This window comes from Periplaneta americana, chromosome 15, assembly GCF_040183065.1.
Source record: "Periplaneta americana isolate PAMFEO1 chromosome 15, P.americana_PAMFEO1_priV1, whole genome shotgun sequence".
NCBI classification, from domain to species: Eukaryota; Metazoa; Arthropoda; class Insecta; order Blattodea; family Blattidae; genus Periplaneta; species Periplaneta americana.
The window spans coordinates 101,332,186-101,354,730 of record NC_091131.1 but is presented as its reverse complement, the minus strand read 5'-3'; the positions used below and the strand labels follow the sequence as shown (position 1 = coordinate 101,354,730).

At 36.2% G+C, this 22,545-nt stretch overlaps 2 protein-coding genes across 3 annotated transcripts in view; both read left to right on the top strand.

Annotated features, from left to right (window-relative positions):
* Positions 1–1,106: 1,106 nt before the first annotated feature.
* The window catches only part of LOC138715220 (receptor-type tyrosine-protein phosphatase F-like), a 222,076-nt gene continuing 200,637 nt past the window's right edge, over positions 1,107–22,545 (top strand). The window contains exon 1 of one of the 2 annotated variants that reach the window (XM_069847908.1): positions 1,107–1,329. Coding sequence is in view for 1 of the 2 variants with exons in the window: in XM_069847907.1 (XP_069704008.1) it covers positions 17,970–18,001 (32 nt within the window). In the remaining variant the exon portion in view is untranslated. Of the gene's footprint in view, positions 1,330–17,879; positions 18,002–22,545 lie in introns of those variants that run through there. The other variant, XM_069847907.1, reaches the window with a different exon arrangement.
* LOC138715218 (receptor-type tyrosine-protein phosphatase S-like) overlaps positions 14,743–22,545 on the top strand; it is a 476,906-nt gene continuing 469,103 nt past the window's right edge. The window contains exon 1 of the mRNA XM_069847896.1: positions 14,743–14,949. Within this exon, the coding sequence (XP_069703997.1) occupies positions 14,873–14,949 (77 nt within the window). The 5' untranslated portion in view covers positions 14,743–14,872. The remainder of the gene's footprint in view (positions 14,950–22,545) is intronic.

The window sequence follows — 22,545 nt, the reverse complement described above, 5'->3', positions numbered from 1 at the left end:
GTAACTGAAAAAATGCACGCTACCGTACCTAACTTACTGTATATATATATATATATATATATATATATATATATATATATATATATATATATAAAATTTCACAAGAAGACATAAAAGTTCAATCATAAGCTTATTTGTATTATTGTAGGACCTACACTGCTACTGCACAACCAAACGACCTATAGTATTGCGTATATTATTATTTTCGGTAAAATCGAAGAATCAGTCGCTATTTTCCCAGACCAATTGGAGATCTATGACGCAATATATGACATCAATGGCAATATTTGAAAACATGAATTAAATCGGGGGCTTACGCCCCCGCTTTTCTTTCTCCCTACCTACTGTATACCACTTCACTGCACTATCTTTCTCACATATTTTCCTCTTTCACCTTCTACGTACCTACTTTATTCTACAGACTACATGTCTTATTTTTAAATATGACTTTTCGTCTAGTGAACCACCATCAAAGCCACTATGAGGTCCACACCTGTGGAGTAACGGTTAGCGCGTCTGGCCGCGAAACCAGGTGGCCCGGGTTCGATTCCCGGTGGGAGCAAGTTATCTGGTTGAGGTTTTTTCCGGGGTTTTCCCTCAACCCAATATGAGCAAATGCTGGGTAACTATAGGTGCTGGACCCCAGACTCATTTCACCGGCATTATCATCATCTCATTCAGACGCTAAATAACCTAAGATGTTGATAAAGAGTCGTAAAAGAACCTACTAAAATAAAAAAAGCCACTATGATACGCATTGGTTGATGAACAAACCCTTGAACATTATACTTAGTCACAATTAACATAAAATATTTCCAACGCATTATATGTACCAGTACGTAACTCCATTATTATATAATAAAACTGCTATTAACCTTATTATTTACCGATACATTTAATATAATAACAGGAGTTGCACTCGAGAGATCATTAAGAATATACCGTACATTTAATATAAGAAATAGATTACAAATTGTGTAACTTGTATTATACAAGTATAAACTAATATAATAAGTATCCGAAAGATGGCGTTACTACACTTATCGACTTATCAATTGTCTTATTATACGTATATTAAATCGATTCACTACACTACTCCTTTAGCATTCTAGTAATCTTACAATGGCTAGTGCATCAAATCTAACGCATCACAAAATACCATTAACTTTTGCGAATTATGTAAAGCTATCGACACAGAGTGCAAACGAAAGAAAACAAGCTTATCAAATGTTCCTAGACTTCATAAACAACATTAAAAAAGCATATCTGTGCTACGGACAAACACCATTAACATCCAGAACTTAACCTACACAGAGCAACAACAAAGAGGTAAGTTAAATTGCCGAAATTTTATGAAAACAATTTTTCGTACTTGCAATGTAATGTGTAGGGCCTAGATATACGTGACTTCGTATAAGTCTCTTACGTCATTCAACTTATTGATCGGGAAAACAGCGACTCCTCCTTTGATTCTACCTTGTTGTTGTAGCATTAGAGTGTTTGCATAAAATTAATACATACTGGCGCATGTATACGAGCATGTTCCTCATAATATTAGTGTGCAAGTTTTAGGAAGTATTGGAAGTACAGAGGCCTCAAACTAGGAAGCTGCCTGGATAGGGGAAGTAGTAGAGCTAACGGAGGGGGCCCACCTAGGTTCCGATACCCAGGTATAGTCATATTATCAGAAAAGTTGACCTCTTGACAATGTATTCAAGATGTACCCTCCCTATGCAGCCTTCTCAACTGTTATTAGAACTGAGCTGTACCGTTATAATCCACAGTGCACAGCAGTAAGCGGACAGTGGTAGGGGAGAAGTGCTCTATGCGCCTGCGCGAACGAGACAGCTTGCTAGTTTGAGGCATCTGTAAGTACTGGAATAATACTGCCCGATCTGGCTGACCGCTTGAAAATAGCTGTGGTACATTAAGCAATTAATTTATATTATGTACTATATTTCATTTTGAATGGTGTGGTGTAATATACTTGGCATTTTGGCTTTCATTTTATATTCTTGCTTTCAGTACAGAATCCAAGTTCCCAGTAAGTTCCAAAAGTTCAACAAAATGTCCCTTATTATCACTGCGTTTAGATTCATCATGGTCCCTTTGAGCTATACCATATCTTGCAAAGCTGTGTATTGTGAAGTTTCAACTATCGGTGTCAAATGTTTATTTTCTTTCACTTGAACTGCGTGTGACTAATGATGGTGAATACCGGTACTAAAGCTTCCTCTCTCATTGTTTTCATGGATTTTAATGATTTCTATGATACCTGGACAGTTTTATGTCTCTGGCTGTTACTATATTTCTGGAAACCCGAGTCCTTGTCCAGAACTTTCTTCCAATTATTATATCCTGTTCTGGTGAATGTAGGGACAAGTTTGCTGCCTGGTAAAAAAAAAATCTGCATGGTAAGCAAAACATGAAATCTTTTCCCATACAGCAGGCTACTAGTATACTATATACTGAGTGAATATTCTGAACCAGTTGGTTTGAAAGGTTCTTTTCGGATTTGCAAACGATGTCTCTGGAAAAAGATATAACACAGGTTGGAAGGATGCATATTTTCCGGGCTAGAGGGCCATGGTCTGTCGGTGTTACAACCAAATGTTTCGTCCACTACTCTGGTGGATATCTTCAGTGGCGCGGTACACGTGTGTGGAGAGATCTGCTGTGTGTATCAGGACCTGGCATTGAGACTGATAGCATGTCGATATTTAAGATGTGGGACTGTTGTTCCCTGTCGTTGTCGCCGCGCTCTGCACCAGTGGCTTCGGTGTTCTGATTGTTTGTCATAGTGTCTAATTGTCGGAGAAAGGGTTTGATGTGTGTGCTTCTGAGGGCCGGATACCAAGCTTTGTTGACCTTGAGTCCTTCCTCCTTACGGTTAAAGTTGTTTTTGTGTTTATGAATTTCAATAGCTTCCCAATGTAACCTGGCATAGAAGTTTGGCGTACTGCTTAGGATGTCGGTGTCCTGGAACCTGATGTTGTGATCCCCATCATTAAAAGCATGCTCGGCTACAGCTGACTTGTCCACGTGGACCTAGACGGTAGTTCCTTCTATGCTCGGTGATTTGGATCTTGAAGCTACGCTGTGTTGTACCTATGTACACTGACCCACAGGAACACGGGATTCTGCATACTGCAACTGATGAAAGTCAGTCACGTTTGTCCTTGACAGACCGTAAGCAGTTACGAGTCTGCCTAGTAGGAGTGAAAATTGTCTCCACTTTGTGTTGTTGTAATATCTTGCTGATCCGGTCTGTAACTTGTCTGTAGTACGGGAGAAAAACCATGCCTCTCTTGGTTTGGCCTTGTCTCAGATCAGGTGGTGTTTGCCGTCTTGGTTTTAAGGCTCTTTTAATTTTTGCTGTAGAGTAGCCATTGGCCTCCAGTGTAGACATGAGGTGGCCAATTTCCTGTTTTAGATGTTGTGGGTAGGAGACCCATTTGGCCCGGTCAAAGAGAGTTTTCATCATCGCCCGCTGGTTGTTTTGGTCCATCAGTTGGTGTTGATGGAATATCTGAAATCGTAATATATTGTATTTGTTCTTGCCTTATATCACATTCGAAGTCTTTATGTGAACGTGTATCAACTGGCTTATCTATTGAAACTGCAGGTATCCTGATCATATTTACTAACGTCACTGTGACATTCTTCTTTTATTATGATTCTATTCTTCTTGGCATACTATTGAACATTTTTCATTCTCTTCTGTTTCACTTTGTAATTGAGGACCGATTTTGCAAAACTTGCTAACTGAAAAAACTAAATTTTACAGGAGAGACAAAAAACTGAATGAAGAGAAATAGGTTATAGGTGCAACCATCACACTTTGACACACTATAATGAAGAGAAATAATTCAATTTTACTAAGATAACTTTACTAACCAATCACAAATATGTTACCAAATAAAACAAAGAAAATGGAATTGGATAGGCCACACGCTGAGAAAGCCAGATGGAGCTATTGAGAAGACTGCAATTGACCGGAATCCACAAGGAGTAAGGAAGAGAGGACGGCCTAGAAAAACATGGAAACGATCAATAGAGGAGGAAGTAGAGAGACGTGGGAAAAGCTGGAAAGAGGTGAAACAGATGGCTGGCGACAGAGTATGCTGGAGGAACTTTACTGCTGCCCTATGTTCCACCTAGGAACAACAGGATATAAGAAGAAGAAGAAGAAGAAGAAGAAGAAGAAGATAACTTTAACATCGTGTAGAGACCTGCTTTATGTTAACGAATCCACCAAAATTTCAATTTTGCAAATTTTGCAGTTAGCAAGGTTTGCAAAAACGGTCCTCAATTAGATACTGGTACCGCTGCTTAGCGAGCTCGAATCTAACACATTATCACACATATTACCGAGTTTTTTTATGATTGTGAAAAGTAATTTGATTTGGAACGTTTACTAGACATGACACACCGCAACTACTAGAAATTTAATTTCACTCTTTACAGTGATATTATCCTATGATTGAGGTTCTGGCTGATATATTATATCTATTATCAAGCCAGTACATCTCACTTGACAATATGTGTCTGAGGAAGAACAATAAAATTGTTTGTATATATCTGAAGTTTGACTAGTGTAATATGTAGCTAGTCAGCGATGTATGTAATGGAGAGGCAAAGGAACTGGCACCCTACTCCATTATCTCCTGGCCTAGTTGCCTCATAAGTGGTGCCTTCTTGGCATCACTTGTGAGGTTGAATCTGTCTTTGGACAGTTGACTAAACAACAACAGTAATATTAATGTGTAATTTATAATATCACTCACATATTTATTTTATTACAGTTACAGTATAAGTACAAGTACTGTTTACTATAGACTGTTAAGTCGTGGTTGAGAGTAAGAATCTAGGACCGACTCCTTATGGCCACTAAATAAACTAAATAAAACTCTTAACAAACTCGACTCATAATTTCAAGCCAAATTAATGAAGTTTCATTTCCATTTTTTTTTTCATTCCATAGATCTTACATTAGCAATGAAGCTTTAAGATGTGGAACAAGTCAAATTTTTACAAGATTACAATTACAATTTTACACATTTTTACAATTTTCACATTTTTACAATTTTCTACAATTCTTTTACAATTTTTTGGCGAGATGTAGTGAGATGAGGTGAGACCAAGGATTCGCCAAAAGATTACCTGGCATTTGCCTTATGGTTGGGGAAAACCTCGGAAAAATCCCAACCAGGTAATCAGACCAAACCAAGTGAAGTGAGGCCGAGGACTCGCTATAAACCATCCGGCATGTCCCATGGCTGGAGAAAACCTCGGAAGAAACCAATCAATCAGACCAAACCGGGGCCAGCGAGTCTGCCGACTGAGCTACGAGCTACATCAATGGCTCTACTAAAATATACAGTACACAGCCAATCTGATTATTAAATTTACAAACCCAAACGATTATTTATCAGTTGAGCTATAAAATATAATACATAGCAAGTATGTTAATTAAATTTAAAGGCATAAACATTTCAATCAGTTGAGATATACAGAAATTGGTAATACATATCATGCAAATTACTTCAAATTACAAGCATAAACAATTAATCAGTTAAGCCAGTGGTCGTCAGCACTCGCTGAAATGTGCAAAGGGTATGTGGTGCTGTCCCGTGTGCTCTGTCGTGCAACAGGGAGAGATAGAGAGCATACCCGCTAGCAGCTACTGAGTGCACCCTAGTGCACTGCGTTTTCCGCGGGTAAGAGAGATTAGCTCCAGCATGCTCTGTGCTGACGACCCCTGAGTTAAGCTATACAGATTACTATTCAATCTAAAGCATATACAATTCATCAGCCAAACTATACAAACATACACAATACAAAGTAAACAGATTAATTCAATTACAAGCATACTTTCGTTAAGCTATACAAATTTGTAAAATTCATGTCAAGTAGATTAATTCAATTTATAGTCATAAACAATTCATCAGTTGAATTATACAGACTACTATTCAATTTACAGCATATACAATTCATCAATTGAGCTATACAGACTACTATTCAATTTACAGCATATACAATATTCATCAGTAGAGCTATACAGACTACTATTCATTTTAAAAGCATATAGGCCTACAATTTATCAGCCAAACTATACAAACATATACAATACATAGTAAACAAATTAATTCAATTTACAAACATATTTTCGTTAAGCTATACAAAATTGTACAATTAATATCAAGTAGATTAACTCAATTTATAAGCTTAAACAATTCATCAGTTGAGCTATACAGACTACTATTCAATTTACAGCATATACAATTCATCAGTTAAGCTAAACAAAAATATACAGTACAGTACTGTACGTAGTAAACAGATTAAGTCAATATAAAAACATATTTTAGATGAGCTATATAAGATTATACTTTCAAATTAATTAGAATAATTCAATTCACAAGCAAAAACAATTCAACAGTTGTGTAGAAGGTATGAGTATGTAGAAATTTGGTTAATTCTTTTCTAAACCTTTTCTCATGGTCCTTCAAATCTTTAAGGTAATTAGGCAGTGCATTGAAGACTGTAATATATGAATAGCGAACTCCTTTTTCATAACAGCTTAGACTAGGATAGAGTAGATGAAGATCTGATTTATGTCTTGTATTAAAATGATGAATGTCTCGATTAGTACTAAATGTATCTTGGTTTTTAATATGCATCATCATTAGGTAAAGAATGTATTCACAAGGTAAGATCAAGATTCCTAAATTTTGGAAAATATTTTTACATGATGTCCTTTTATGCACATCAGCCATTATTCTTATAGCTTTCTTTTGTAAAACAAAAATGTGTTTAGCTTCAGACGAGTTATCCCAGAATATTAATCCATATTTCATTACAAAGTGAAAATATGCAAAGTATGACATTTTAAGTAAGTTTATATCACCAGTAGCAGATAAGGATCTTAATGCATAACAGGGAGAGCTCAATTTAGAAGTAATACATTCTATGTGCGTTTTCCAATTCAAGTGATTATCCAACTCTAAACCAAGAAACTTTGTGCTTATAGATTCTTTGAGATGAGTTCCATTTAATCGAATACTGTAGAAATCTGAGCACTATTGTGTATACTAAATTTGACTGCACTGGTTTTATCAATATTAAGTGCTAGTTTATTTGCATGGAACCATTCATTCATTAGATTCAGCACTGTATTGGAAGTGTTTATAAAATTATCTATTGTTTGCTTGAAATAATCACACTTGTATCATCTGCAAAGAAAATTACATGGGATAAATTGTTTATGGTTAAGTCTAAATCATTAATATAAATTAGAAACAACAATGGACCTAAAATTGACTCCTGGGTAACTCCAGCTTAATATTTCTAAATTCTGAATAAGTAACTTTGTTCAGTTTTTATTTTCAAGCATTGTGGTAACAAAACAAAGTTCGTCGTACTTGCAATTAATCAGTTTCATTGTCGAACAACTACAGTTTACTGAAGTTATAGGCAAAGTCACAATCAATACATGCATAAATAAAACACATTAAAGTACAATGTTGAGTGTTGAATTAAAGAACTCATTAATGTTGTAAAATGAATTGGCAGTAAGCCAATTTTTATTAAACTGATTTGAATATCTTTGAGTTAGTGGAATGGGCATTGCTCGGCAATCTATAAAACATATCAATTGCAATAATATTGAACTATTTTTTTCTTTCAGTCAACCTTACATTAGAAGTGACTATTAAATGGTTATACCTGATAGAGTAATTATGTTGTTGACGCTGTAAATCAGTTATTTAAGTTCATCTTCGTGAATATGAGGCAATTATATATACATGGTGATTCACGAGGAAATGTAAAACATTTAGGATACGATATCTTAGGCCATTTCGGGTGAAAAAGTTCATATGAACATAGGTCCGTTTTTGAATGATGGCGGAGCTAGATGCATTTTTTTGGTAAAACATCTCGCCCCAATGTGAATCAGACGTTACCATATGCTGCTGACGTGAGACAAGGTCGCATTGTGAGCGATGCAGATAAGAGAAGAGAAACAAACCGGGTGGTGGGGCATTACAAATGTCACAACAAATACGCTATCACTTATCGGTTCACAGCAGTTCAGTCAGCTACCTACAGTACAGTAGTTGTACAGGTACAGTTATCGGAAGTGTTAAGTTGTGTTTTTCAAGATGCCTTATAAATTTTCGACTGCAGAATACGCCGATGTTGTGTATGTTTATGGTTTGTGCGATGGAAGTTGCTTGTGTGCCATCTCTGAATACGAATGACGCTTTGCGAACAGAAGGGTACCATATCGAATTGTATTTACTGTCTATGGGGTTGGATGAAAGACTTGGTATAGAAAAGGAACGGGGAAACGAGAGAGGCACTAATCGACCAGATGCAGCATAAAGACAGCCACGTGCAACTCTCCCGAGCGATGAGCGCGATTCACGCTCGAGCACAACAGTGCATAGAAGCAGAAGGAGGTACCCTTGAAAATGTGCGAAAACATCGACCCCGACTTCTAGAGTATTAGGTATGTATTCATACGTGAATATAAACTTTAAATTTGTTCGTTCTCTGTCTCTAAATGCGAGTTAGTACAATGGAATCTCAGAAGTTTTTGTGAAATCGAAGAGCCATATCTCCGTAATCGTTCAAAAACGGACCTATATTCATATGAACTTTTTCACTCAGAATGACTTCAGAATTCACATCCTAAATTTTTTACCTTTCCTCGTGCATCACCTTGTATGGTATATTAAAGACAGGTCTGAACCTCTCAATTGATACCAAGAGGGCACCACTTATGAGGCAACTAGGCCAAGCGATAATAGGGTAGGGTGACCAGTTCCTTTCCCCCACCATTCCATACATTGCCGAGTAGCTACATAGGCTATTACACTAGTCACACTTGCATACAAACAATAATTGAAGTCATGAATTCCAAAACAGCACAAGTCCACATTTTGATGCTATATGAGTTATGGGTGTCAGTGGAATCGTTTTGTCATAAGCTTTCACATGACATTCAAAACAGCACAAAATTCTCATTTTCAAACATGTTTCTTGAATGATGATAATCAAAACATCACAAAGGCATGAATAAATGTTGTTCTGACTTTGAATGCAGATACTTGTAGTGAGAGCAACTGACTTCCAAAACAACACAAGTATACATACCGCTACCCGCTCTCACTGAGCAGAACTGTCTCGGCATCAGCTGTTACTTTGTATTCCCGCGAAAACTGTTTCTTTTCTGGATCATTTTATCAAACATTACGTTGCCCCGAGTGTGAAAAAGTTGTATTTTTTCACTGTGGCATGTGCAGCTCAAACCGAAATAACACAGTTCTCAAATATCACTTACATATTCAATAATTATTTGAAAGTGGACGTTTTCAACACATGAGACACGTTTATCCTACAAAAGTTCACTTCTATATACCCTGCGACAGGAATTTTGCTCGAATAGAGTTAAAGAAGAGGAAGCAGGATACTGTACACATTCCTCAGTAATGGATCGATATAATGGAGAAGAGTGCAAGTAATATAAACATTGTTCACGTCGATCAATCCATGATTATGGATTACAAAACCTCCTTGCAAAAGTGAAAGAACCTGTGTCACTGTCGAAACATGAACAGTAGAAAGTAACATCATACAAGATTATTCAGTGTCGCAACAGTGATCTGACTGTTAGCACATCATCTAGTGGACTAGATTCAAACAAAAAAGTGTTTCTAATTTGACAGCTTTGAAGAAAGCTTACAACAGTGAAATTAGTTTGAAACCTGCGAAAGCAAGAGACATTTTGAAGTATAGATCTTCCATTGATGCACTGCATCGGCCATAATTTGAGCGTCTATTTCATTATGGAAACTCAGGCAATGATAATGCTGCCTCAGAAAGTGAAGCCTGGAACTCAGAGTGAACGTTTTTAGTGTCAAGTATCTTTTGAAATCTTTGTAAATATGATATCACAAAAATTAAATTTTTTTATTAAATAAAACAAAAGTTAACATTTCATAGTCAAAAAGAGTTCAAGTGATTTCCAAAACAGCACAAAAACACAATTTTTATCATCCTTTTGGACTTAAGCTCTTCATTGATTTGATGTAATACTTTGCAAGTTACGAAGTCATTATAATATCTATACATAGAAAAAAATGAAAGAAATATCTTTAATAGGTTTAAGATATAGTTTACAAAAAAAAAAAAAACTGTTTATCTCAAATGTTTGATAAATGGACCTGTGCTTTTTTTAAATTCATGGCTTCGGTTCTTCCTCTGACACATATCGTCAAGTGAAGATGTACTGCCTGATAATAAATGTACATATCAGCCAGAACCTCAATCAGAGGACATATGTGATGTAGATATATATGGATATATGGCCTACTCAGGACAGCTTTGAATCCAGAATAATTTTAAGAAATGATTGAAAGAATTTTAGTTTTGTCCTTTAAATGTGCAGAAATTTGATTCGAACAAATATAACTTTTCATTCCGAAAAAGAATTTTACAAAACACGCAATGAAATATTTCATATAAAACAATTTTTATCTCGAAAAGGAAGCAAAAAAGAGCAAAATTATATTTAGCTCTTTTGTTTGAAATATCTCAAAGATAACTCCTTGAAATTAATGACATTATTTACTGTACACCATGTATATTGCATAATTTTGTATAGCTGGGCTGATAAATTGTTCAGGCCTGTAAATTGAATTAATTTGCTGTATATAGTGTTTTGGTATAGTTGCTATGTAATGTATATTCTTTATACATCTTGATTACACAACTTTTAACACTATATCACTTCGGAAAACGTATTATTTGTTTTTCTTGTGTTACAATTTATATTACCTTGTTAACATGTTTCAGCCTGCTATTGGCCATCATCAGAACTGGTTGTTGCTGGCCTTGGCGCCTTTTGTTTTGTTTCCTTTGGGGTTGTGTTTGTGTAGTGTAATGTGGAGTCGAAGAGTGTGTGTGTTCTGAAATTGAGTTGTGTGTTGAGAATTTCAACACCACATCCAAATGAAATTCTCAACACACAACTCAATTTCAGAACACACACACTCTTCGACTCCACATTACACTACACAAACACTCCCCCACAGGAAACAAAACAAAAGGCATCAAGACCAGCAACAACCAGTTCTGATGATGGCCAATAGCAGGCTGAAACATGTTAACAAGGTAATATAAAATTAAACACAAGAAAGACAAATAATACGTTTTCCGAAGTATATTCTTTGATTTATTACTTGGTTGGGTTTTTACCGAGATTTTCCCCAATCTTATAATACTTACTGTTATGTATAGGTAGGCCTACATAACAGTAAGTATTTTAAGATTTCGAAACAAGGTTCGACAATGAGCGTCATAAGATGAGCGAGCTATTCATAATTCTTAGGATCTTTTTCTGCAAAATAAGTATTTTGTCCACGTTTGCTCGATTGCCCAAATATGGATACCATAAGATAAGAGATTATGAAAGAAAGAATAATATGATTTAATGAGATATTTTTTTGACACAATGTTTTGACAGCTTCGAATCCAGAATAATTCTAAGAAATGATTGAAAGAATTTTAGTTTTGTCCTTTAAATTTACAGAAATTTAATCTCAATAAATATAACTTTTCGTTCCAAAAAAAGAATTTTACAATGCTACACTTGTTATGATCAAATTTCTGCATATTTAAAGGACAAAATTAAAATTCGTTGAATAATACGCTGCTCTCTTAAATTCACTGAACATATTGGAAATTAAATCAATGTCTTTCCTAAAACACGCAATGAAATATTTCATATAAAACTATTTTTATCTCGAAAAGGAAGGGAAAAAAGCGAAATTATATTTCGCTTTTTTGTTTGAAATATCTCAAAGAAGAACTCCCTGAAATGAATAACATTACTTACGGTTCATTATGTATATTGCATAATTTTGTATGGCTCGGCTGATAAATTGTTCAGCCTGTAAATGAAATTAATCTGCTGTGTGTAGTGTTTTGGTAGTTGCTATGTATTGTATATTCTTTTGTATAGTTCAACTACTTGTTATGCATTATACATTCTTGTAGAGCCATCAGCGTAGCTCGGTCGGCAGACTCACTTGTCTCGGCTTCGCCTCATCTCACCAAGAAATTGTGTAACTCTTGATTTTTTTCACATTTTAAAGCTTCAATGCTGACATAAGATCTTACTTCCTTACTTACAAATGGCTTTTAAGGAACCCGCAGGTTCATTTCCGCCCTCACATAAGCCTGCCATCGGTCCATATCCTGTGCAAGATTAATCCAGTCTCTACCATCATATCCCACCTCCCTCAAATCCATTTTAATATTATCCTCCCATCTACGTCTCGGCTCCCCAAAGGCCCTTTTCCCTCCAGTCTCCCAACTAACACTCTATATGCATTTCTGGATTCGTCCATACGTGCAACATGTCCTGCCCATCTCAAACGTCTGGATTAAATGTTCCTAATTATGTCAGTGAAGAATACAATGCGTGCACTTTTGCGTTGTGTAACTTTCTCCATTCTCCTGTAACTTCATCCCTCTTAGCCCCAAATATTTTCTTAAAAATCATATTCTCAAACACCCTTAATCTCTGTTCCTCTATCAAAGTGAGAGTTCAAGTTTCACAACCATACAGAACAACAGGTAATATAACTGTTTTATAAATTCTAACTTTCAAGATTTTTTGACAGCAGACTAGATGACAAAAGCTTCTTAACCGAATAATAACAGGCAATTCCCATATTTATTCTGCGTTTAATTTCCTCCCGAGTGTCATTTATATTTGTTACTATTGCTCCAAGATATTTTAATTTTTCCACTTCTTCGAAGGATAAATCTCCAATTTTTATGTTTTCATTTCGCATAATATTCTGGTCACGAGACATAATCATATACTTCGTATTTTCGGGATTTACTTCCAAACCAATTGCTTTACTTGCTTCAAGTAAAATTTCCGTGTTTTCCCTAATTGTTTGTGGATTTTCTTCTAATACATTCACATCATCCGCATAGACAAGAAGCTGATGTAACCCGTTCAATTCCAAACTCTGTTATCGTGAACTTTCCTAATGGCATATTCTAGAGCAAAGTTAAAAAGTAAAGGCGATAGTGCATCTCCTTGCTTTAGCCCACAGTGAATTGGAAAAGCATCAGATAGAAACTGGCCTATACGGACTCTGCTGTAAGTTTGACTGAGACACATTTTAATTAATCGAACTAGTTTATTGGGAATACCAAATTCAATAAGAATATTATATAAAACTTCTGTCTTAACCGAGTCATACGCCTTTTTGAAATCCATGAATAACTGATGTACTGTACCCTTATACTCCCATTTTTTCTCCAATATCTTCGAATACAAAAATCTGATCAATAGTCGATCTATTACGCCTAAAACCGCACTGATGATCCCCAATAATTTCATCTACGCATGGAGTTAATCTTCCCAAAAGAATATTGGACAACATTTTGTACGACGTCAACAAAAGTGATATTCCTCGAAAGTTAGTCTTGTCCCCCTTCTTAAAAATAGATAGAATTATGGACTCCTTCCATTGTTTTGGTACGATTTTCTTTTACCAAATAGCAAGTAAAATTTATAAATTTCGCTAGATAATGCGTTTCCACCCTCTTGTATTAATTCTGCTGGAATTTTATCGATACCTGAAGACTTGTACTTTTCAGATTTCCTATCGCAATTTCGACTTTTGAAAGTGTGGGTTCGGTTGTGACATAAGATTTATGGAATTCAATAAATGAAAATGAAGAGCCCGATTGAATTACCGTAAGTAAAGGACGCTGATAGCCTGGGAACTCTAATAACAATTTAACACTTTGTTTATTTAGCGCTTTGGAGCAAGTTTTAAATTTATTTTATTTTATTTTTTTACATTTAAGACAAATTATGCATTTTTACGCGTTTTATTGAAGTTAATTTTTTACGCATAACTTCCCAACCATGAGTGTTCATGTTTTATAACAAATCTTCTTACGAGACGGTTTATTTATTTCAAACTTACTCTGATTTACCAATGCATTATATACACAGAATTGAATGCTATAAAGTAAAGGTTGGTAATACTGTAATAACAGTAATATTGTTAAAGTTCTTTTTGAGAATATATTACAGTTTTACTGAGCGAGAGAAGGACCGGTTTTGTGCAGGAACTTGTCCACGAACATTCCCTTAATACGTTGACGCAAAAAACCAATTTTTCTCTCGCTCAATAAAATTGTAATAAATTCTCTAAAAGATCTATCACAATATTACTCGTATCACAGTATTACCTAACTTTAACCTATATTTAATAATGTTAAGAATGATCTTGACCGCGTATTCCATCCAGGCGGCCCAGGTAGACGTTGCAGAGGGTTTTTCTCAAGGTACTCACATTTCCCTCTGTCGTTTTACCAACACTGTCCATCTCGCCTTTATTTCATCCATCTGCAAAAGTAAAACTTTAATGGGATGAAGTCTTCGGAGTAGTAAGGGTTTCCGATGTTGATGTAGGAAAGTCTTGGGGGTCTTCTGAATAAGAATTAATGAAGAATTCAGTCTTAGTTTGCTGCAGTGCGATGATAATTTATTCTTCCTCGTCGGTACTTTATCCAATAGGAAATATAGGCTTCTCTGCCACTGCATTGTTTGCTTCCGATGTTGTCCCGTATTTATACTAGATAAGAAGCAACGCGGAAAGGTTGATGTGTACCTGTAGTGAAAAAGTCGCGAAGTTACGACTAGTTTGTTAATTTTTGTTCAGAGACAATATTTGCGATGTGTCTTCTGTTAATGAGGATAATATAATCACCGGCGTCGCGTCAGCCCACCGTCTTTCTATTAAAGGAAAATAAAAGGAAATTATTTCCTATTATGTTTCAAGACTTGCGTGAGCTGCTGTGTGTGGGGCAGCTCAACATGAAGGGACTAGCGATTATACTTGCTTTGACGTAAGTGTCTGCTGATTACACCAGTTAACAGTTTATACCGTGCAATTAGTGTTCAACCATAATATTGCAAATAACCTTTTCCCTTAAACGTGCATTAATTCTTAGCAGTTAATAATCATTGCCAAAAGGAGAGGCGCAGTGTAACTTCATCTTGTGGAGGAGTTGCTAATATGGTTGTCACTTTTTGAAGTCGAAATGCTTGGACACATATGACTACATATTTTGTGGTGGGGGGCTTAAAATACTTAAACATTAATTTACCTTCAGTTTTTCTGAGGATGTTGCTGCGGTCTTTTGAAGGTACATGTCTCACTATTTTAAGTAAATTGGGATGCTGCTGGATATACTAAAATTCCATAAATTTGTGATCCATCTGTACACACTATCACAGGGGTTCCCAACCGGTGTGTCGCGCATCTCTATGGAGTGTGTCGCGAAATTTTGGAATTGAAAAATAAATTTTATGCCATCCAGAAAATCTCTTTACGACGCATTTTTTATTTGCAACGAAGTCTTTGATATGATATATTTTGAGACAGACTTTACCAATGAAACTTGAACATCTGCAACTATGCTCAGTTCAGTTTTTCAACACATAAGGCTACGTATAAAGGAACTCTGTGCAATCCACCAAGCGCAGATTTCACATTAATTTAAGTAGGCGAATTTTCAAAAACGATAATAGAAATCTTTTATTGGACATCCAGCATAGATAGGTTGAGAAATTTTACACATACCTTTGTTTTTTTCTAATGTCACTCAAGTTGCTGTTTGTTCTTTTAGAATTTTCTATTACGTGTTAACATCACTGGATGTCCGACACTATATAGAAGTTATCAGTGCTTTGTTTCTGGCGGAACGTGTTAGAACGGCGTTCCGGCAACTTTTTGTTGCATATTTCATCGTGGAACCGAAATATATGTGAATAGCGATGTTTTAACATAATTTTTCTTTGAATTCCGTTTAGATCTTGAAAGTCTTAGTTGGAAGAAAAGGAGGTCAGAAACGACAAAATTCCCGTGCAGTGAAAGTAATCATCTCCCCGTCCGCTATAAAATATTCTACCCAGAGTTTCACCACCTTTTTCGCCAGAAGAAAAGGACTGGTTATTGTTATATTATTATTATTATTATTATTATTATTATTATTATTATTATTATTATTATTATTCATAAAATCAAATAAGTGTGCCGCGATATCATGGGCGTTCAGTAAAGTGTGTCGTCAGTCAAAAAATGTTGGGAACCACTGCTCTACTACAATGGTATGAAGAGTTCGGCAACAAAAGATGTGGATGGGAACCGTGGGAAACACCGTGTTGTGTTGACGTATCATTTCAAAAGATAGAAGAAATTACTTAATTTGAAGAGCTCGGATGAATTATAGCAAGTAAAGCACGCTGGCAACCTGGGAACTCGAGTAACAATTTAACACTTTATTTAGTGAATTTCATGTTGAAGATATACCGATAAGCTGTCACAATTTGACTATAATTATGTGTGTGTATTCCGCCTTTGCTTATCATACAATATGAATGAATTAATTAGTCATATTTTCTCATTAACGTTTTCGGTACGTAAATTGTACCATCTTCAGATGTTTGTATATGATGCTAATTGTTAACACTGACCATTTAAGTCCAGATACATGCACCCACAGGCTTGGTTAACAATTAGCATCATATACAAACATCTGAAGATGGTACAATTTACGTACCGAAAACGTTAATGAGAAAATATGACTAATTAATTCATTCATATTGTATGATAAGCAAAGGCGGAATACACACACATAATTATAGTCAAACTTTATTTAGTGCATTGGAGCAAGTTTTAATTTATTACATTTCTTCTTACATTTATGACATAAACTATGCATTTTTACGCGTAACTTCCCAACCATGAGTGTTCATTTTTTGTAACAAATCTTCCTACGAGTTGGTTTATATTATATTTGAAATCCGCTCTGACTTGCTAATGCATTACTGTATAAAGGGTAAAGATTGGTAATATTGTGATACTAATAATATTACGATAGTACTTTTTGAGAATTTTTTTTTCCAATTTTACTGAGCGAGAGGAAGATCAGTTTTTTGCGTCAACATATTAAGAGGATGTTCATGGACAAGTTTCTGCACAAAACCGATCCTTCTCGCGCTCAGTAAAAAAAATAATAAAATAAATATATATATATGTATATATATAAAATTCTCAGAAAGTACTATCGTAATATTATTAGTGTCACAATATTACCAACCTTTACCCTACATAGACTTGAATGCCATATATTTAATAATGTTAACAATGATCTTGTCCGTGTCTTCCATTCAGGCGGCCCAGATAGACGTTGCGGAGGGTTTTTCTCGAATTACTCACATTTCTCTCTATCGTTCCACCAAAATTCTCCACCTCGCTTTTATTTCATCCATCTGCGAAAGTGAAAATAGGCTGGGGTGAAGTGTTCGGAGTATTAAGGGCTCCCGATGAAGTAGGAAGAGCTTGGGGTCTTCTGAATAAGGATTAATGAAGAATTCGTTCTTAGTTTGCTGCGGAATTTATTTTTCCTCGTCGGTACTTTATCCAATAGAAAATATGAGCTTCTCTGCCACTGAATTATTTACTTGCAATGTTATCCTGTATTTATACTAGATAAGAAGCAACGCGGAAAGGTTGATGCACCTGTGATGAGGAAGTTCGGCTAGTTTGTTAAAATTTTTGTTCAGAGACAATATTTGCGATGAGTCTTCTGATAAAGGGGGGGGGGTAATAATTAATTCCCGGCGACGCAACACCCCACTATCGTTCTATTAAATTAAAATAAAAGGAATTTTTTTCCTTTTGTGTTTCAAGACTTTTTTTATGAGGAAATTTCTGCTGCAGACTCAGCAGAGGAAGTGGGAATGTATACTGACTGATAAGACATTCGTCATCATCTTTTACACTAACAATGAAACGGAGCCAGCAACTCGTTTTGCAATGAATGCTGATCGAAGATGAGAGTGTTGTGAGGAGCATCGCAACATGAAGGGGCTAGCGATTATACTTGCTTTGATGTAAGTGTCTGCTGATTACATCAGTTAACAGTTTATACAGTGCAATTAGTGTTCAAGCATGTCGCAAATAACCACTTTTCCTTAAACGTGCATTAATTCTTAGCACAATAATCATTGCCAAAAGCAGAGGCTTAGTGTAACTTTATCTTGTGGAGGAGTTGCTAACAACTTACGGTTGAAGCCACCGGTGTGGCTCAGTCGGTTAAGGCGCTTGCCTGCCGGTCTGAAGTTGCGCTTGGGCGGGTTCGATCCCCGCTTGGGCTGATTACCTGTTTGGGGTTTTTCCGAGGTTTTTCCCAACCGTAAGGTGAATGCCAAGTAACCTATGGCGAATCCTCGGCCTCATCTCGCCAAATACCTTCTCGCTATCACCAGCCTCATCGACGCTAAATAACCTAGTAGTCGATACAGCGTCTTTAAATAACGAACTAAAAAAAACTTATGGTTGTCATCTTTTGAAGTCGAAATACCTGGACAAGTATAACTACATATTTTGTGGTGGAGGGCTTACAATACTTAAACATTAAATTACCTTTACTTTTTCTGATGATGTTGCGGCGGTCTTTCGAAGGTACATGTCTCACTGTTTTAAGTAAATTGGGGGTGCTGCTGGATGTACTAAAAATTCCATCAATTTCTGATCATCGGTACATCCTTCTTTATTAGTTGAAATACTACATATAGTGCGGTATATTTATTGTATAGTTACTCATCAATAATTTTGTCAGTTTATTTGCTTTCACGATATTTGTGGGGCCTTCAAGTTTTACTGGTTTCTGGAAAAGTAAAGCGGTGAAGTGCTTGAAAGAAGAGGGAGAAAGTCTAACTACTTTTCCAGATAAGCTAACTTCTTTGATATATCCTTGACACATAATTTTTAAAAACTCCTGACCTGATGGACATAATTTCCTTAAACTTTCGTGTACTTTAACCACAAAACCCATTATGAATTCTTAATTTAGACTATTACCTGTGATTGAGGTTCTGGCTGATACATACATCTATTATATCAGACAGTACTTACTTGATGTAACGTGTCAGGGAAAGAACATATTGTTTGTTTACATCTGAAGTTTGATTAACTTAATATGTTACTAGTTAGCGATGTATGCAATGGAGAAGTAAAGGAAGGGGAATCCTAGTCCATTATCTACTGGCTTAGTTGCCTCATGAGCAATGCCTAATTAGTGTCACTGATGAGGTTCAGACTTGTCTTTGGGCAGCTGACTGAACAACAATTCCGACTACTCTCGTACTTTATTTAACATTTCAAACATATCTGTTGATTGTGTTTAATGATGTTCCAGTTGTGGAATTGTTTTGTTACAAAGCTCATTTAGTTATATAAGAAATAAATACAACAGAAGAATATGTTAACTCGCCATCATATCATTTAGTTTATCCTGATCTTCAATAAAAGGCCAAATTAAAGGATTGGTGTCTTCCTCTCCTTGCAAAAGAAAATACGATCTACGCGTAATAGAATTCCAGTTTTTTTTAACAAAAGATCAACAGCAGAAACAAAGACAACCAACGCCACGTTTCTCCGAAAATTATTTTGTAACAATAGCATAACATATCAGGTTTCCCTTATTCGAAGCATCAGTCGCAACTGAGAAGAATGTTCTGTTTTGATTTAAACCATTCGATACTATTTCAACCAAATATGTAGCTAAAATATTTTGCACAAGCATTTCACATTTGGTGCTGTCACAGTGTAATTTATAATCTTTAAATGCTCAACTCGCCAGTTTTATTTCACAGTCTGTAGAAAAATAGCTTTGGTGAACCGTTACAGGATGATATACGAATGTTAGTTTAGCAACTGCAGCAATGGTTTCTGCATACGAATTTTTAACATTAAACCGCCATGTCCTATCGAAAATTCTTTGTTACAGTATTTGCAGCATGCTTTGTATTTATTTATACAGCTCTTAATTGGCGAAAATCTTCCTCTTCCAATCATGACTCGCGAAATACACACAATCTCTTAGAACTCATATCATCAAAATCTACGGGTGCTATTCATAGACATTTCGCTTGCCCGCGCTACGAGCGTGCTAAACTAGCCCCGGCTATCGACTGATTACTTGTACAGGATTCATATATCATATCATATCATATCATATCATATCATATCATATCATATCATATCATATCATATCATATCATATCATATCATATCATATATCATATCATATCATATCGTATCGTATCGTATCATATCATATCATATCGCTAACACTGGTTTATGAATACGAAAAACGTTAGTTCGCTGATCATCCACCGGAAGCCCGCGCTAAGAATCTATGAATATGGCCATACTAGTTTAAGTTTAGTACTCATCTTGAATCCAACTTATAACACCACGACCACACTGCATACCAGAGTCGTGCAGATTGGTCCAAGCCCAAGGGCTTGTCCTCCGCTGACCTCAACGGGCTAAGGCAATAGTCTCAGAGTTGTAAGCTCCAATACCGGTTGTGGAGCTTGAACTTGCTTATGTCTGTGGAAACACCGGAGCACGAAACCAGTCTAGTGGAGCGCTCCGCTCCGTTTAGTCCCTGTCTGACATCGCTGGGCTAAGCAATGTCGCACGGAACTAGCCCGTGCCGTCACCCTGCACCACCGCACGAGTCGCGGCGGACTGCTTGTGGAGCGGTTTAGTGCGGTGAACTTGTTTGTATCAAAGCATGAGCCCAAGCTTCCGCTTCTATCAGTTACTTATGAATTGAGTTGGCGCGGGTTTGTGCTTGTGTGTACGGTTCGATCAACGATCAGCTACTGTTTCAAACATTTGATTTCTGTTTTTCAAGATGAGTCCAAATAATGGTGCATCGCAAAGAAAATGCAGTCTCTGTGAGGCTGCTATTACACTATCAAAGTTCTTTGACAAAGAATATTATGATAAAATATTACATCAAAGATCTTTGACAAAGAATGTTATGATAAAATATTACATCAAAGATCTTTGATAAAAGATAGGATTTGGGGTATATTACACTACATGAAACCTTTTCAGAAGATTTTATCAAACATGACCTAAAATTAGGAACAAATCTCTCCTAACACTTGTTCCACAACAATGAACACGCGTTCCGTGGATTTGTTGATACTAATATTTACGCGTTAAGTTTACGATTTGTTTATACTGTTATTTACGTGTTAAGTTTATAACACCACGAATAAATATCTGGTCAGGGGTAAACCATGGATTGCAACACGTGATAAGAGAGGTATACATCTAAACTTATGGAAGGAGCTACAATGAGAGGAATTGAAAAGTTATACAAATTATTATAACATATTATTTACTTACAAATGGCTTTTAACAAACCCGCAGGTTCATTGCCGCCCTACATAACCCCGCCATCGGTCCCTATCCTGTGCAAGATTAATCCAGTCTCTATCATCATATCCCACTTTCCTCAAATCCATTTTAATATTATCCTCCCATCTACGTCTCGGCCTCCCCAAAGATATTTTTCCCTCCGGCCTCCCAACTAACACTCTATATGCATTTCTGGATTTGTCCATATAATATTAATATTATATTATAAAAATTATTTATTTACATTTCATTTGCTTCATACTCCGATGTCAGAATTTTTGTGGTAGCAACAGTCCAGTTATATTTGCGTGCCGCCATATTTGTTTCACGGTATATAAATATTTTATCAAAGATAACAAGCTGCACTCACATTTAATAAAAGATCTTTTATGAAAGGAACTTTTATAAAAGAAAACCCATTACACTGTCATATATTGTATAATATATATTTTATAAAAAGATCTTTGCCAAAAAAATTTTGATAGTGTAAGAGCAGCCCGGAAAAAAAAAAACTATCACAGACACCGGCCGTTAAAACATACGGTACATTCTAAAATACAGTCTCTCTAGAGAAGAAGTAGTGAAGGAGAAAATCGCAGTAAGAAAGTTAAAAAATACAGAGTCGGATGACAATTTTAAAAAGTACCATAGGGACAGTTTTTAAATCTGTGTTCGACAGCAGTGGAAAATATTTTAATTTTGTACTGTGTCCGGTATGCTCATGCCACACATCAAGCGAAAGCACAACTAGCGCACAAGCAGGAAAACAGTAGAATGCAATCAACTGGTGGGATGACGTCACTGCAGTGCTGAGACGAGTGCTGAGGAGTGCGGTGGGCTAAGCTGGGCTGCGAAGCCCACCGCAACGGACTAGGAATAGGCCGCGCCAAGCAGTGTTGGTCTTGGGTGGTCTGGCCTGCTTATGCATTAGGACTGACAGTGCTGCGCGGAGGGCCAATCTACACGACTCTGCTTCATACATCACACTCGGTGAGAAGAAAACGGAAAGAATGCAGGAGATGAAATGAATTGTTAAAAGGTGCGGAATCGAACTGTAATCGGTTCTCGGTTCCATAATACACCTGTGAAAAGTTGATTGCTCATTTCCGCGGTGTAGAGGCCACTTGAAAACTTGGATACCGTCGAAGAAAAGATGTAGTTTTGAAATACTGACGTCCCGGGGAAGAATGTTACGAGAAGCGGGACATTTTAC